Source organism: Aquila chrysaetos, chromosome 2 (assembly GCF_900496995.4).
Source record: "Aquila chrysaetos chrysaetos chromosome 2, bAquChr1.4, whole genome shotgun sequence".
Taxonomy (NCBI): Eukaryota; Metazoa; Chordata; class Aves; order Accipitriformes; family Accipitridae; genus Aquila; species Aquila chrysaetos.
In genome coordinates, this window is record NC_044005.1 from 78,783,400 (window position 1) to 78,801,880 (window position 18,481).

At 38.0% G+C, this 18,481-nt stretch overlaps 1 protein-coding gene across 7 annotated transcripts in view; it reads right to left on the reverse strand.

Annotated features, from left to right (window-relative positions):
• ADGRB3 (adhesion G protein-coupled receptor B3) overlaps window positions 1-18,481 on the reverse strand; it is a 464,705-nt gene that overhangs the window by 25,877 nt on the left and 420,347 nt on the right. For 6 of the 7 annotated variants that reach the window (XM_030039030.2, XM_030039021.2, XM_030039011.2 and 3 more), the window contains 5 exons: window positions 13,665-13,731; window positions 11,404-11,489; window positions 7,821-7,919; window positions 7,316-7,487; window positions 191-286 (listed from right to left, as the gene is read on the reverse strand). In XM_030039030.2, the coding sequence (XP_029894890.1) occupies window positions 191-286; window positions 7,316-7,487; window positions 7,821-7,919; window positions 11,404-11,489; window positions 13,665-13,731 (520 nt within the window). The remainder of the gene's footprint in view (window positions 1-190; window positions 287-7,315; window positions 7,488-7,820; window positions 7,920-11,403; window positions 11,490-13,664; window positions 13,732-18,481) is intronic. The other variant, XM_030039041.2, reaches the window with a different exon arrangement.

Below are 18,481 nucleotides of genomic sequence, written 5' to 3' on the forward strand. Positions count from 1 at the left end.
CTAAATGATCGTACTAATAACTTAAAACTTGCTCAGAGATTTAAGCAAGCAGATAATGACCTAAACAGACTTACGCTTAAAAATGGTGTTCATATTTCAGCTGTGCATACTTGCCACGTACAGTATTGTAAGTGTTTTCTTTTGGATAGGAACACTAAATTATGAGTCAAAGAAAAAAAAAAAAGCTAACCATGATTTGAGCATGTCCGTTAGGAAAAGAACTTGAGGAATCTGCATTGATTGGATCCTGGCAATTTCTCAGTCGACATCTGAATGCATCTTGAACCTGTGAAAACAATACCTTATACTGATTCTTGTGCAACATCATATACTCTACTCCTATTAAAGATTAAATTAAACTGTATGGAATACAATGCGTGACTTTTTTTTAGCATAATTAATAAACCAGAAGCAGTAAACATAAGTGCTTATTTCTGCCATTTCATACATTTGCTGTATTTTGTGGCTGCTGCAAAGTCTGTCAGTCTGTCATACCAAGACCACAGAATTAGATTTGCCTATGGACAGAATTAACTAGTAGTCAGTGATGATCTGGTACTCAAGCCAAATCTGTCTTGAGTGACAGTATTTGGCTTTGTCTTCTCATTCAGTTTGGTACAGGCCTGATATAGCAGGATTAACAGATACACTATTAACCATTGCAAAATGTATCTTCTGCTTGATAAATGTAAGATTCTTGAAAGACAGTTACTATAATCAGATTCATAGCGCTCTCCTAATTATACTTTAAAGAACAAGCCAATTTGAAAGATGTTACTGATTCCCATCACAAGCTCTAACTCCATGCATAGAGAATCTCCTGCATCACTTCTAGGAGTAAAACACTTCAGACCAGGTAAATATCTTCACTGTGAGCACAAGAAGAAGAAAAATGGACTCTGCACAGAGTCCGGTTTCTTGAAACTAAAAAAAAAATGGAACTTCTCAGAAATTACTGTTTACTAATATGATCCATAAAGTAAATTTTAAGACTTTTCCCTAAAACACAAGTGTATTTGAGAAATTATCTTTTCATAGGAAAGGCTTTTTTTTAAAAAACTTTGATTTTGGGCGGAATGTATGTCTAAAGAAATATTATTCTGCAACACATGTCAGAAAGATGTGGTTCAACAGAGAGGGACATTCAAAAGAAAAATGCAGTTCCTGTTTGCTGACAGTAGAATGGAAATATATTTTGCGTCTTTTTCACACATTCCATGGTAGGGACAGCAAAGCAACTTTTGAATGGAAAGGAATATTTTTACCAATACTTTAAAAGTATAGAGAGAATATTTCTTTGAAAGCAAAACCTAATTTGTTTCACTTCTATATGTATCATCAGATGCATTCTAATATAGCAATACAATCTAAGTTTTACAATGTGACATTTTGTTCCAGAAATGCTAGTATCCATATTTGCAACCTGATTGCAAGATGTGACTTGGAAAACAGCAACTTAGTTGGGTGACCTCCAACCAAAACAAACTAGTATCATTTCTTGTTTGAATATGAACGTACTCTCAATGAAATGCCTATAAAAATCCACATTCCATTTATTATCTGTAGAAATTACTTGATGTCTTATTCAGAGTAATTAAAAGGGAGAAAATCCTGTTCTACTCATGGACATTTTGTGAACAGCAGAAAAGGATAATTCATTAATTGTTGCTGATGAAAAGGTGACCCTTTCAACACATCGTATTCTACTGCAAGCTGTTTAAGAGCTTTCACAAAAGGGAAAATGAAATAGAAAAAACCCTAATTTTTTTGTAATTAGGAAGCATTATTTTAAAGTGCTCAACCCTTAAATGGGTAAGAGCACTCTGCAGACTTGATAAGTGACTGTTGCAGGTGGAGGAAGACTAATATAGAGCAGAAAGAAGAATGAAGCAAGATGGGAAGGTTTGGACTGATTTCAAAACACCGAGACTTTGCACATGTGGTCAGGTAATGTAAAGTGTGCTTGACCTGTATCGTGACTCAGGTTCTGATTTTAAGCACTACACTGGCTGTGGTTTTCCATGTTTTTGACATTAATTTAATTTGGCATCTCCCAGTTGTTGCAAATTTAATCCAAGACTTCTCTCACTTTATCAATGCTGAGGTCAGGTCACTCTTCAGACTTCTATGCTCTTGGAGAAGCACTGGCACAGTGATTTGACAAAAAAATAAAATAAAAATACCTCCCTCCAAAGCATCCCCAGCTGTGCTGAAGGTCATCTCAAGCCTCATGATGCTTGACCCTAAAGCATTTACTTCAGAACACACTATGTGACCTTTCACTCCATGCAGTGGGCCTTCTTATTTTTGGGACTCTGTGTTCATGAAGCTTTCCCAGTTCAGGTAGCTCCAGAGATCTCAAGAATCTCATGTCCTACTTTCGCTACCTTCTCTATTAAAGCGGTGAATCTTGATGTTAGGATCCTCTTAAACGTGCATGTTTCTTAAAATGTTTCTGAAGTGCAAGCAGCATATGATTTGAACACGTTAACAGAATGTCAAATGTAGCTGTATCCATCATATCGACATACATTGCAACTTCTAGGTGTCCTCACACAAGTCAGAAACAAAAAGGTTGAACTTTCTAAATACCAGCTTATTTTTCTAAACCGCTTGTTCAAGCTTGTTGTTTGAGTATGTAAAGACTGTGCTGTCTTTACATTTTACTTTGAAACGTAATCTTCTTTCTCCCCCCGCCTTTTAACATCAAGTTACAAGATTTTCTTAGAGCCAGGCAGAGCAGGAGAGACAGATGTGATGAACGTGCCGATACCAGGGAAGTGGTTTCCTTAGCAACAGTAACCAACTCCAAGCTTTTATAACTTACCCTCTCCCTACTCATGCACTCTTTATTTTTCTCCCGCAATACAGAAATGTGGGCTTTAAACGCCAACGATGCATTTAATCCAAATGCTCTCTAGTCAGCAGAGCACAGCAAAAGGAGAAAACACATGTGGGTTCCTCCCATTGCCAGCATTAACAGGAGTAACTCAGTATGATTCAAATTAGCTTTAGACAATCTTGTGTTTAAGCAGGTCAGGCAAACTGTTTTGCTCTGATGGAGACGCTTCAGCAGTAACCTCTCCTATCATGCTCTGTTCTGTGACACATGCCTCACCATCTTTCAATGCCCAATTAGGTATTTAAACAGCAAGAAGAGAAAAAAAACCAAACAAAAAACCCCCTAGGCTCTCTGGACTAAGGCAGCAACATAAGGCTATTATACCTAACTCTTACTTTGCATTTTTCTTTCCTCATTTCCAAATAGTCTATAAGAGGTCTCATGCTTAAGAAGTATTATATTTACCTTAGAAGTTAGGAAATGAAAGTATTGAAAGATTTAATATCTTTTCAAATGACATTGATGGAGGGCAGAAACAGACACAACACGTCACCTAGTTCTCTTCTACTTGTATGTCTTACTCGGTGAACCTCCCTGGCTTCCTAACGCAGCCCTTGTCACACAAGACCATTGATACAGCATAACAGAGAAAGTAAAAAATGTTTCCATCATTTGTGTTTATATCAATATAACTGAGAGGAAAAACGGGGGGGTTATATATATAATTGTAAAAGTCTGTGTCTTTTTGTAATGTAATGACAATAAAAAGGCGAGTAAAGCAGGGCTGTCCTCCTCTTTGTTTGAATTTTACGGTGATATATTCCACCCCATATTTTTTTCTGACAATCAGAATTATTGTTTTGTCTGTGCTGGCATGCTATAAATATTAGATCAATCCTATAGGCTATAACTGAGATAGCTTTGTAGCTGTCATCAAGAGTGACAAATACATTGGCAGGGTTTCCCTGACAGGCACTGGCAGAGCAAAATGCTTTTGCAGACAACAGAAAGTAACAGACTATTCCTCAGCTGGGGAGGTACCCTGTGCAGTGCAAAGACTGCATTGCACTCCGTGCCTGATGGCCACTATCTTGGCTTCTAATCACCTAAGGCTCTCTGGAGCTAGAAAGCCAGACTCTCTAGAGCCAGATTGAAACAGAACTTACTGGAGTTGTGTCTCTTTCTGTGTAGGAACTTGTTGCAGTAAACAACTGTGTCTTTGCTGCTGCAAACTGGTCCATATAAGTGCAGACCATACACATTTTTGAAACAAAAATTGTCTCAAGTGCATCAACCTGTACTCCTTTGCTGTTCTTGAAGAACTTTCTATTACTTTTCTTTTCGCATATGAAAAAAAATTACCTTAATTAGTTCTCAAGTGTTTTGCCCAGTTTACTATTTAAATCTGGAGGACTAAAGAAGATTCAATGATGTGTTCTGTCAAAGAGTTCAAACAGCAATATGCCTCGGCTTCTTTGTCTTCCACCACACCACTATCATCACCTTGACTGGAGATAATCTACTGATTAGTGAATAAGTTGTCTCTGTACATTTACTTCTGCCTAAGTTGTCATGACTGAAGAAAAAAAAACTCCTTCCCCTTTTTGATAAGGGATGACCTTATCAAATCTAGGTGCTTTTTTGACCTCATTGGGAAATCTTGTTATGAGGTCATTTTTTTAAAATACCATGTAGATAGATTGATTAGCTGTTTTATCAAATGCCTTTCTTCTAGAATTTCAGTGTTAGGACTAGGAGTTGTAACTGCCAAAACTGGCTTGCAGGAACAACTCTAAGTAGTTAAACGAAGTAACAATTCTTTGCAGTTAGGTGAGCTATGTGTATGTGATTTGCTAAAAGAGCCACAAATAAAATAAATGGTAACTAGTTGATTGCCTAAACAGAAACAATTAAGATTCTAACTTCCTGTATAAGCATCTTTATAAGCAGATATTTTTGCGTATTGTTTGCAGTAGCACCAGTGAGTTAAAAGTGGTTCAAGTCAAGGTAACCTACAAATTTGAAAACTGAGTTTACTTATAGAAAAGACTAAGTCCGCCTCTATCACCACAGTCCTACCTGTGAGTAGGGTCAGACACGAATGATTCCATGAGATGTTCAGCAATATTGAAGCATTCCCTGGGAATGAATCATGTGCAGCAAATAGCTGTCATTAGAGTAGGGAACCTGTCTTGAATTCAAGCCTTGGGGCATTGTGGGAAGATGCCCATTCAATTTCATCTTAAGCAGCCAAAATATTTTTTTCTAATAAACTCCTGCATTACTGCACTGAGGCAGGCTTTAATGTCTGAATTTTTAAAATTTTATACAGTGCTATGCTATGTTACTTTTAGAATTTCTCAGGGGTTTTGGTCTGGTTTTTGATGAAATCAATGACTGATAACCAGGTATGTGTTGCAACCTCTCTGCAACCTCACAAAGGACAGGAGAAAACGGAATTAGGACATTAGGAAAAGGCTCTTCACTGAGAGGGTGGTCGGTCACTGGAACAGGCTCCCCAGGGAAGCGGTCACGGCACCAAGGCTGTCGGAATTCAAGGAGCGTCTGGATGACGCTCTTAGGCATATGGTTAACTTTAGGTAGTCCTGTGAGGAGCAGGGGGTTGGACTTGATGATCCTTACGGGTATCTTCCAACTTGAGATATTCTATGATTCTACGAAAGATAATGCTGTTTATACAGCTTTGTTTTTGAAGGTTTCATCTGCAACCTTGAGATAAAGATATATATTTTAAAATAAAAATGGTTCCTCAGGACAGTAAGTGGGAGGTGGTATGCCCTTTCCAGGCTAATTAATATATCCCAACGGAAATGCAAATTTCATAGACAGGAAAACCAGTATGGAATGGCCATTCTTTCTACTGAAAATAGTTGCAGTGTCTCACCGTTTTACTATAAGTATATGTGAAATGATGGCTTTCAGTTCTACAGATGAAAATATCCTCTTTCACAGAGGTAAATCATATGGGGAAAGAAAATGCTGTAGAAAATAAGGGGATAGCAGGACAGTGCTACATAAAATAGATTTGTCTTGAGTATTATCTCTTATTCTGCACATCTTTTTAGCCTGGAAAAAACAAAAAAAGAAAAAAAGAAGAAAAAAAGAAAAGGTATTAAAGGAGGTAAGCCCCTTCCACTATGAAAGCTGATAAACTAAGAAAAACAAGAGTTCATAGCCTCAAACAGCTTGAATAAAGAAGTGGGATGGAGTCAGCACAATGGAAGGTGCTAATTTCTGCAAGGTATTGATAAGTTTTTTCCTTAAAAATTGAAAACTTAATTCTTTGATAAGATAATCACGTATGCATACTGTGTAGGATAGTGATATAAAGTTCACGCAAAGTGGTACACTACTGAAAGACTGAAATAAATTATATGTTACTCATAATTCTTTTTCATGAATATAGTGAGTTTCAATGTTTAAAGGGTGTGAACGGTGGAAAGGGAAACGACTGTGTGAGATTCCTCACTCAGCGTTGACAATAAATCTTTCTTGAAACATCTCCCTGTTTTTTTAGTCCTGAAGTGCTTTTGAATAACTCTTGCCAATCACAAAGAAAGAACCATGTTAGACAGTGTAATTTGGTTTATTGGTGTCGTAAATATCCTGAAGCTGATAAATGGCTAATGCCGGTGGACCAGGTTACTGCTCTCCAGTCCGGCTCTGCCTGCTCATTTTTGATAGATGCTCCCACTCCCAGAGATCTGCCAGCAAAGGTGTTGCGCTACTGCTACCTATCTCAATAAAAATGTAGGGTTAGTTAGCAGGTTAGATAGGCTAGAGAAGCTGTCACCAGAGCCGGATTGAGGAGCACTTGTGTGGTAGGTTTGACATCAGATTCCAGCGGTGATGAATTCTGCGCTGGGTGGCACTGAGCTCTGAAGGGCAGGCTGGGGTCCTGGCTTTTCCTCACTGTTCTCAAAGCATTCATCTGTCTTCATCCTCACTGTCCCCATAACTTAAGTGTGTTACTTTAAGTATGTACCTGAGTTTGTAGAACTGAAAGGGTAGATCTCCACCAACATAACACCTCCTCTCCTTGTGTCCTCTTTCAGGGACAGTATAAGCAGAAATTATTTTGTGTTTGAATCAGTTTTAGAGACTGTAAAAACCTATAGCTTTTGGTCTTCAGGAAAACGGCATTCGTGTTAGCATTTCCCTATACTCACCACATTGGGAAAGTCTAACACTTAAAAATAAACTGAACTTGGGATTGATTAAAAGCCGCCTCTAATTAATGGGGTACACTTTTATACTGAAACTGACATTCTGTACCTGAATTAACTGATCTTCCCCCTCTCTCTTTTACTTCTTCCTCTATATCTCACCATCAAATAGTTTTCTCTTTCTATGAAATATATTTCTGCAGAGCAAGCTGTATATAACATTAAAGAGCAGTTGAGAGATTAACAGGAGCACAGCCCTTTAGAAAACTGGGAAGCCATTCCTCACCTCCCTTCGGAGAATACAATGGACCATGACAATAACAAAGCCTTGTAATGAATCAAATACTGCAAAAAGTATCTGAAATAATATTGATCTTTTGTCTGTCATGGCCAGAACTGCAGACATCCAAGTCAGAGCAAGAAGTGGCAACACCACACAGGAACTCCAAAGGGATGCCCTATTGAAAAAAAAGAGAAAAGCAGCATTGTAATATTGTAAAAAATGATTAAAAGCTCACTATTAAAATAAAACATATTTAAGGATGGCACTTTATGAAGTTAACTTGAAAATCACAGACAAGAATGTAACAGTGTCGTACTTTATGTTCTAAAGAATATCCTGTATTCAGTTAATAAACACAGTTGCTTTTTTTTTTTTTTTTGTTAAAAAGTATTTAAACGTGCTCAGCACTCTATGCAGTGTTAGCAAACACAGTTGTCATCATCAAACTATTGTCTCACATGCACTGTATAAGATTTGTAACAAGAAGATGTAAATGATCAGGACTAACATGGCATTACTGGCGGTGGTGGCTGACAAAGCTGTTGTTGAAACTACTCCACACTTGGCACATTTGAGCGTCAAACCGCTATGAGGCTCACTCATCTGACTGCAAACAAACAGAACACCCACAAAAAGAACAAAATATTGAATTGTCACCAAAAAACGTTGCTACTGAAATTTAGCTTTTAAATATGACGTCATGCAGAAAAAGTAAGTAGACTTATTCAGGATGAATGGTCTATGTTGTTGCAAAACTGTACTTTGTACTTTACATTATTGTTAGCTTTAAATGTTAATGCTATGGGGCTTCATTTCATGCAGACTCTATTTCTTCCATTTAAGCTAAAAAAGGCCCCAAATGTCCAGTGATCAAAACTGCTCAGTACACTGAAGTAAACATAAGCACGTGCTAGGATAGACACACAAAGTGAAATCCCTCTATTCAGACCTGTTAAAAGACTCTTGTATCCAAACTTGCTTGAGAAAGAGTATAGGACACTTACTTAAAGGAGGAGTATGCAGTACGTACAATTACAGAGCATTAATAGGGAAAGAAACCTGCAAAATGTATTCAAGCATCAAATCAGTATGGGCGTACTGTATAGTCAGATTTGTACGAGTGATCTGAATGGCCCACTAACATCTGGAGTGATTTTATTCATGCTACATGAAGGTCTGAATACAGGGCTTGAAATGTATGGGATCTGATGAAATAAATATCAGTTGGTACTAAAAAAAGGGTGACCTGTTTTGCATTTTAATAAAACACAGTACACAAGCATTAAGCTGAAAGCATTTTGTATGGACCATTGTACCTCGGCACCTGTCAGAAGAGTTAAAGGGCAAAACCTGGAATTTAAATTTTCTTTTACATACAGCATGCATTCAGCTTCCTGAGTAGACTAAAGACTTTTGCTATTCCTTCCCTTTCTGCTATCAGCACTAGGAGTAACCATAGCTGACTGAGATGCGACAGGAAGGGTGCTTTACCTATTCCCAGCTGGAAAGTGGTCAACATGGTGAAGACAGGTAACACTTCATTTTTTTCCCAGTTATTTCAACCAATGGAACTCCTTTTTGTTGCCAAACCCAGCATTCACAAGATTTTTAACATACTGCCCCAAACAACATTGAACCCCAGTGGTTTCCATTTTGATAAACCGAATGATGGCTTTCCATAAAAAAAGTGCAGTACGTTTTCCATAAAAATGCAGGTTTTTCCATAAGAAAACAGTGAGAACCATGGCCTTGTATAAGGCTATTGTGGGCTGTGAAAGGAACTCAGTGAATCCACATCCGTTTACACCTATTAAAGATCTACATTAATGAACGAAGCAGAAAAATGCTTTGAGTAAGCTTAAACTAAGCTTGGGAAAATACTTTGCGTCTTTGCTTGGCAATACTTCAATGTTATCAGGCTGGATTATTCTCTTTACCTCTATAGATCTGTTCTGGATCTTGCAAATAATAATAGAACTTGATGTATATGTAAACCAAATATAATCTTTCTGGCTGGGCATATATGTATGCTACCCCTTATGCCAGGAAAATGATTGAGATCTATCAGGACAACATATCCTTTTATTTTTTTTCCACTTTTTCCTTCTCCATATGCTTATTAAGGTGGTAAAAAGCATATGGAGTTAGTATATTTTGTCCCATTCACTGCTTTAAATCCTGCATAAATGATTTCTACAGCTGAACTTTTGACTGAATTTTTGACAGGTATAAGAAGTCCAATGTTTGCCAGAAAGAATGAAGTTGCCTTCCTGAGCATGGCTGGCAAAAGATACTTGAGAAGTGAGTGACAATCCCCTTTCTACCGGAGGTCAAATGCTGCACCAATTTCTGTGCCCCAGAGAATGACTCAAGACCTGTCATCTGCCAAGTAGGATGAAGGAATGCTGCTGCCAAGCCACCATCTCATACTATCCCAAAAGTTAAGGTTTCTCATTAGGGTATCTACTTGCTTTCCCAGAATAGCTGGATTGTTCCTGACAGAATCATTTCTAGTTCTTTATCCATTTATTTTAAAATAAAATACCTCTTTACTACGTTGCACACTGTTAGAAAGCAAGTTATTTGTTTCATCAGGAAAGTATACTATAAGCAAATAGATTTTTATAGCCTACAATTGAGTAGCTGGAAAAAAAAAAAAAAAAGATGCAGTTAAATCTAAGCTTGGATATCCTCAGAAAATGTACAAAGCCAAACCTGTGGCTGCCGCAACTTCTTAAATCACTGCAATTAGAGCAGATGTGAATTTGAATTAGTGATTACTAAGTTATTACTACTCTTGAAATAATTTGGGTAGTTTTATAATATTCTAGATTTCATCAGTATTATTACACAGTTAAGAATGTTGATGGAGCAATGTAGACAAAAGTAAGGTTAAGAAATTAATACTTTCTAATGGAAAAGGAGGAAAAGAGAAGGAACAAAATGAAAGCTTTTGGTACATATTTGTCAGAACGATGGTGAAAGAGCTGAAAACCAGAAAGATTTAATTGAATTAATATTAAATGCAAGTCACACCAGCTGAAGTATTTATCATAAATTTGCTCATCTAACCAATGAATTGAACTTATTAGGAATGCCACTGTTAGGAAAATGGTAAAATAATTCAAAGTGAAGCTGTAATAAATTTACCCATAGCAGTAATATACAGTAAAATGAAGATATCATTGCTTATCATTGCTAGAAATGCAGATATTGGTGGTGTTAACTACAAGCTGACCCAAAAGACAATACTAGAACATGTAGCTGTAAAAAACGGTTACTCAAAGTTTAAATATACTTTCATAAGCATTAAGAAGGTGATGATGTACTCGTGAAATATTTTTCTCCAATATGGAATGTATCTAGGTTTGCTGCTGCAGTACTTCAAGTCATTGTCATCCACTGAAAAACAGTTTCTGGTACCACCACTGTCATAATCCTTTCTTCTCATGATAACAAACAGAATTTAAATGTAAATGCAAGTAAATAATCAATAACACAGACTTTTCATTTACCTTTTTTCTAGCTTTTAAAACATGTTTTTTTACTTTGAAATTCTGTTACACTAATTTAGAACATACACCTACGTAGATACGCATGTAAGGATGAAGGCAAATTCTTCACGTAGTCAGAATGGCAGAATAACATTGACCTCAGTAAGGGATATATTGCTTTAAAATATATTTTATAACAGTTTACACAAACAAGTAACGTTTTCCACCATAGTAATTAAATTTGACAGCTAGACAAAAATAATTGGTTCCTTCAGTACACAGTTCATAAAACTTTTCCTATCTGCAACAACTTTACATGTGTGACAATCTTGTGAAACCTCCACTCAGATTTGTTTAATCCTCATTCTTATTAACTTAATACTGTTGTACTTGTGTTTTATTATGTTTAGTTTGTTTAGTTGCATTCCCTCAGGATAATGCAACGTCAGCTTTTGAGATGAATGGAATCTGTTAGACACACTGTTACACTGATATAAAAGTTCAAAGCACAATCAAAAGCATTTTTGGTGAATATCTGTAATTGAAAATTGGTGACACAATTTTAATATGCTTTAAAATAACCCAATTGTTGCTTACCCCGCTCTGTGTTTGAGCTTTTTATCTAGGATTCCATCTCTGGAAACAAGTTTATTAAATACCAAAATGCCAATCACCATGTTGACCTGTCAAACAGAAAACAAACAGTAGATCTTTCAGTGCCTGAAAGAAAATGTTTTCTCCTGTTACTTCAGAAAAGGGCTCTTACAGGCCTGCAAAATGCCTTCTGGTGCATTTCTGGGTATTCCTTCAGAAACTGTGTAACACCGTCCCTGAGCCCACCAAAAGGCCGTATTCTCAAACGGGTGACACATACGCACACTGCAACAGGCTGATTTTTGAATCTTTAATTATGCCTGGTATCAAGTTAGATGTGTACGTCTCTGCTGGCCAGAATTTTGACTACTATAGCTTTAATATTTCCTCCGTTAGAATCGCAATGTTATCTCCTATTCCGGGAAAACCACCGTATTCGAGTTGTGCGCACAGGGAAGAGCTGGTCGGAGCACACGATGACCGTAACCGTGGTCCTTTCTGAGCATTTACGGCCCCTGTGGGTGTTCCCACTTATGCAGAACCAGCCCGCGGTTTTCCGTACCCTCCTGCACATTAGTCACTGTCTACGTCATTCACCAAAATGCCAGTCTTGGGCCTTGTTTGACTGCAGTTTCCTTTTTTTTTGCGGGCCAGATGAGCGCCTGCGGTAAGACTGGTTAGGTCCATTAAAGTAAACGGTGATATGTTCACATACATGGGTTGAAGACTTAACCTACAAAAAAATTTCCGTGTTTCAGCACTCAGACTTTGGCACTCACTGGACGTACTAATGGCATTTAATGGACAACTTAATGACTGTTATTATCCATTTGTATTATTGAACCGAACTCTATGAACCTGTCTCTGCATGGCCCTGTAAAGAATCTATTAAATAAATGTTCCTTTTTTTAAAATTATTATTAGAAAAGGGTAATCCTTTTTTCCTTTCAAACAGATTTTTCAAGACCTGTGCCAAAATACCTAATTGTTGCCAGTCTGTCCTGCCAACTCTTTTCCAGCTTTTCTTATTATCACTTTATTTTCAGCATTTACGTTTTTCAGCTGATGTTATATAATTCTTTTGCTTTGAACACTTAGGCTTAAGTGGCTGCATGGAACAGCTCCTTCCATAGCTACTAACTAATGGTAGGGCAAACTGCAACTGTGAACTTCAAACATTTCTGAACAAAGCTTGCCAATTACACGGAGAACATACAGTTCCATGTGAAAATTATGACTGGCTTTTTGTAAACAGCCTTGGCTCCTCTATCATGACAGGGACCGTGAGTTGTACAGAAGGATCCTGGCTTGACTCCAGGCAATGATGAGACAAACTCTATGGGAGTAGTAAACATCCATTTCAGGAAAATCTATGTAGCTAAACGGCGATATCTTTGATGACTACTAAGACCGATTCCCTTTTGCAATGGAAAATCAGAAATAACCGGTGTTGATAGAGCTATCCTAGTATAAAATTGGTGGAGTGGAAAGAAGAATTGGATTCAAAATCTGTAAGGGAAAAATGCTAAACAAAATATTGTAAAAAATCCATACAGACTGCAGAGCAGATGACTGATAGCCGATGGCACATGTAGCGTGCAATTCATCTTACCCTGAAGTAGACACCTGAAATACTTGTGACGCTTTGAGCCCTAAAAGTGTGTATTCTTCTCCACTGACAATGAAATGTGGCTGGGATAACTAGCCTAGACGCAGAAATCTACATTGCAGATGTCTACAATTAGGCAAACTGAATCCTACACCTAAATGCATTTCCAGAGATGTGGAAGATTTATACACAAACGAGTAACATTTCCCGGCTATGATGATTTTTTCCTTTGCCTTCAAAAGCGGTAGCCATGGAGAACTTGCTGGCTGGTTCCACTCCTCCTGTTGCTTTTGCTGGCACGGTGATACACTGCCAAGCAGCACTCTATCAAGACTGTCACTGAACTTCACAAGGCAGTGACAAGTGTGTAGATGATACTGATAATAACTCAGTGATGCCTGTAACAAGTTTTCTGTGCCACTAATCAGGACATTATTCTTTCACAGCTTACTGTGTAGACACGGAGAGATAACTGGTATAAAGAAGTGATACAATTAAATGAATCATGCATTCAAAATACTGAAGGTATGTTAAACAATACTGAGCTCAGTATTCACAGCAAAATGTAATGCTACTGTATAGCTAAGCTTTTATAATTTAAATAGCACATTCCATCATTTCATATGAAAATACTGGAAAATATATTAATGTTTACCAAGACAACAGCAGCTGCAGGTCCAACGAAAGCATAAAGTAGCCCTCCTTCAAGAGACAGCCAACAGCTGGAAAGAACATTAGAGAAGAACTAACACAAATTAAAAATAAGTATAACGCATTGCCAAGAAAGCATTAATAATTACTACAGCATGAGATTCTTCCGGTGTATGTTCAATCCTACACATAGAGATTCATATGCACATGCAAAAAAGAATTACTTTGTTGATGTAATGATGTAGGGAGTTGAAAGTTATTTCCATTACCAATTGTTAACGTTTCGAAAGTTTTACTGTGAACTATACATATACTGAAATGCCTAAAATGTATTAAGAGCACAACAGAAAATAAGTTTGCAAATCTTTGTTGAATCTCCTCTAGCCATGGATGATGAGTTAACTGAAGAGGACTTGCCAGGTAGGTATCTAGAAACATTTCCAGCTTACAATGCCTGACAGTTCTATACTTAAAGCAATGAAAGGTCAAGTACCTGTAATGTAGAACTTCAGAAAAATTGGTTTCTACATATCTTCTCTTATGTCATTTAGTAATTGCTATTAGAACTAGGTCTTACAGACAATATTCCCATTAAAGAAAAATCATATATGATCTAACTGTTCCGTATTCTCTGGAATATTTTGTAAACAATTTAAATGTATATTTTAAAGCATCTGAAAACTGTGTTTTCTGGTGAGCTACTAATCTTGCAGGGTCTGTCATGCTGCATCGGGGCTTTCACTGAAAAACCATCAGATTTCCAAACACAGAGCGCCTGCAGAATCAAATTCTAAATATTTGATACAACATGATGTAAAGCCTTCCATATCTGCAAAAGATCAGGAGCTTCACACACTGAAGTGAATGCAGCTGTGCTATTTTCCCAGTGATTACACATTCAAAGAACTGCATGTTTATTTGAATGCATGATCACACCTACATATAAGAAAACTCAAGTATATGCGTTCAAATAATTTACTTGGATCTCACATCCAGAAACGTTCACATCAGAATAATACATATCTTCTTTTATTTTCCAGTCCTGTTTTTGTACTTTCGAAAACCAAGTAAATTAAATGCAAGCACATCATAATATTAACGGTCTATTACGGCTGGAATTCGAACCGCAAAGAATAAAAGTGTTTCCCATTGCAATGAAGCCATGTGAAATCTGCCACATGAACCCAACTGCATCACTGTGCTAAATTCTGGAATGATAAATTGATGCAAATAGTTCATATCTGCTTCACTGTTAAAAAGGTAATACTTGTCAGGCTATTCTACCTCCTACCTCAAAAAACAACTACAACAATTATGTTCAATTTATTTTTGTAATGTCAAAGAAAAATGCTTTCAAAATGTTCCGCAATTTTTCTTGCTATTTTTTTCCAAAAGCTAGGTTATTTATTGTGAGAGACTGAGAACATGGGCTTCTGAGAGGGGGGAATGTATTCACAGTGCATTTCCCTACTGGTATGAGCTTTTAAACTGCTTTTTGACTGCTGCATAACTAAGACATGTACTTAAAATTTTCACGTTTATTGGGAGATAGAAACATCAGTTCATAAAAATTGTTGATGTATTGTAGTTGAAACATAATTTCAGTTACCTGTGCTGAAAAAAAGGGTCAACAAGATTTTTTTTTAATATAAAAAGAAAACAGTTTCTACCACAAAAATCATTAAGACCAAGGGAGAATTGTTCCCTCCCTTTCCCATGCCCTCAAATAAAAAGGCTGTTGAAAAGAGTGACTTCCATTTAGAGGCAGAGTTGGATAAAAATGTAGAGGTTGTCTTCTTTTCTTTACACAATCTGAATTTTCAACAATCTGGATTTTCAACAATGTGTGATGTGATCATTGCAATGTATTCAATATCTGCCAGTTGATGAATCTGAAACGCACTTTTCCCCAATCGTTTTCTGTTGAAAACTTTCTGAAGACAGATTCTCAGGTGCCGCCTTATACCGTAAGGCAATTGCTGTCATTTTTTTACTATTTTTCCTTCTTTACTTCTTTTTCTTTGCTCTGATAGCTTTTTTCTATGATTTATAGTTGTTTTTATTTTGTTCTCCTATTCTGTCTTCTTTCTCCCTGATCTCCATGTAGCAGAAAGCCATATAAATTGATTAGTATTAAGAGCATCCACTGGTGGTTTTATGGGACCATGTTACATGGTCATAAAATTCTGCTGAGTGATGAAGTATCTGTAGACTTGCTTCTGTGTCCTGTAGATTTTGTGAGCTGTTTGATGCTCTCCAGGAGAATGGTTTCTTCTCTTAGGAGAACATGACTATGACTGAATTTTAATTTTTGCTGATATAACGAATTCCTGGAAGTTATCTGCACTGCTCATTAATATACAGCACTGTATGTAAACGTGAGTGGGTCACGCAGGTTTATTAACTATAACTTGTAGTAGTGGTGCTTTCATAGCTCTGATCGTCTGAAGAGAGGCAGCAACAATATTTATTAGACACACAGAAAGAGTTGGAAAAAGCAATCAAGCTTTCAGACACACAAATATTTTTCAGATATCCTGAAATATCTAAAAGCTTGTCACTGTGGGTTTTATTATTTTTAGGAAATCCCTTCAGCTTCTGTATCTATATCAGTACAAGTGTCTGGGTGAAATAGTTTCCATGTGTAGTTTTAAATGTACAGTAATATAACTGTCTAGTAATTAGGGCTGAAAGAAAAAGATAGAAATCAGAGACTGTTGATCACAGAATTGGTTCGAGTGTGAACAAGTCAAGCCACTCCCAACAGTCAAATACGTTATGAAGCCAAGCTCTGTTTCAAAGATCCTTGGGCCTTTCGGTCAATCTCTTCATGCGTGGGACTATGGGACTGGAATCAATTCCTTCATTTTTACTCTTCATTTTCTCCATTTGGAACCACAGTTGGAAAAACAGCCTCTTACAGACCAGGAATAGTTTGCAACAGTATACATTTCTGATGGCAGCATGTGTGTAACTGATTGCAGCCAAACAGGCCAAATACAGTGTAAGCAGATAACAAACTTACACAAGTGCTTTAGTTATGGGAGGAGGAGCAGAACAGGAGCTCTGCCTTTACATCGCCCAACAGTTGTTATGGGACACAATTCTTTGCTGGCTTCTAGAGTGGGACAGCACGTCAGCTGGTGATGGAGGAGGAATTTCCATTCCCTGTATTCCCTGTTTTCCTTATATTATTCTGATGTCAAATGCCAAGAAAATGTATTTGCAAGTGAGATGAGAAAGCTGCGTTATGGTTCTGTTTGTCCCTTGTACACCTTCTTTTGTGCTTTTGTCCCACGGTACCATGTCACCTGAATTTGGATCCTGGGAGAGGAGCTGTTACATGGACAGAGACTTGCTCTTTTTTACTTTCCAGGTTATACTTAATGAATGATTTGTTGCTTTGTCTGAATATTTCAGTATATCCTCTTTTAAAAATGCATTCAGCCCAGGAGGGAAGCGGGAAGCAACACTAACTAAAGCGAGTAGTCACACGTGAATAGTATCACTAGAGTAAATGCAGTGGATTTGATCCTGCAAGGGACAGGGCTACATCCCCAATGGGGTCTGGACATTGTAAACTTGTGATTTGTAATCCTCACAGCCTAAATGGTTCTCCAGTCCTCCTTCGAGGACTAAATAACAAAAAAGCCAGCAAGATGAGCACATATTAGCTAGAAAAAACGTCAGAGGGGCAGGTTCTTAATTTAACACCCACAAGGTGGCTAAGCCTGTTGGTTCACTAATGATTGCCAGCTCTAAGTGCTGTCCCACAGTTAAGCACTTCAGTCAGGTAAGCCATTCCTCATTAATAAAATGCAAGACGCATGTTGTCACAGTTTAAAACTAAAGAGCTCAGTGGTCAGAGCCGGTATTCAGGCGGAGATTTGGTTTTGAATCCTTACCCACGCAGAGCAGGAGCGAGGCCTCGAAGCCTCCCCCGCCGTGTGCCAAGAGGGTGGGAGACACAGGGCAGGGAGGGGGAATCCTGATCTCACTCAGCGATGATGCTAAGGAGAATAATTAAATATTCATTGAAGTGAGGACTTGACCTAACTCATCCTCATCTCTGATGAATGCCCTCATTACCAGGCTATAGAGTCATATTTCCTCTCTTTCTGTCCAGATGCATACTTAATTTCTTAGGCGACGTGAGGAGAGCTCCAAACAGGACGACCGAAGGAAATGTGCTCTCTCGTACATAACGTCTTGGTGGTTGGAGCGTTCTGCTGGCAGGAGGGAGGCTCGGCCCAAGCTCCTTCTTCAGCAGGAGACAACCGAAGGGCAGCCTCGCTGACGAGTGAATTTCCCAGCGTGCTAAATGCGCTCTGGAACCAGCCAGGCGGCTAAACAGGAACTGCATTAATAAAATGTAAATGAAGTACACAGATCTCCTCGCCGCTGTCTCTCAAGTACAGCACGGTCCAGGGAATGGGCTGGATCAGGCACTCCGGGAGAGAGGGGATGGACGGGAGAGCTATTTTGAGATTTCTGCGGGCCTTTGGCTCCCAGCAGCTCAGGGGCATTAAAGCCGAGGTACGTGCTCGGTGGGCAGAAACCTGGGTGCCAAAAAGACTCTTGCCAGTAGAGTTTTAGACATGTTTAGAGGCTGCCCATAACATTTGACCTTCACCTTGGTAAATGTATATAAATGTTAGGTGTCTAGAGTGGACTTAACCCTCGGTGTTTCTAAAAGGCTTGCGACTTCAAAACCTCACAAGAAATCTAGGATCCCTGGTGCTCTGCTGAGCTCAGTCCAAGACTGGCATATGGTTTTCTCTTTCTTCTTTTGTGGACCACTCAGTGACGCTTAGGGCAGTT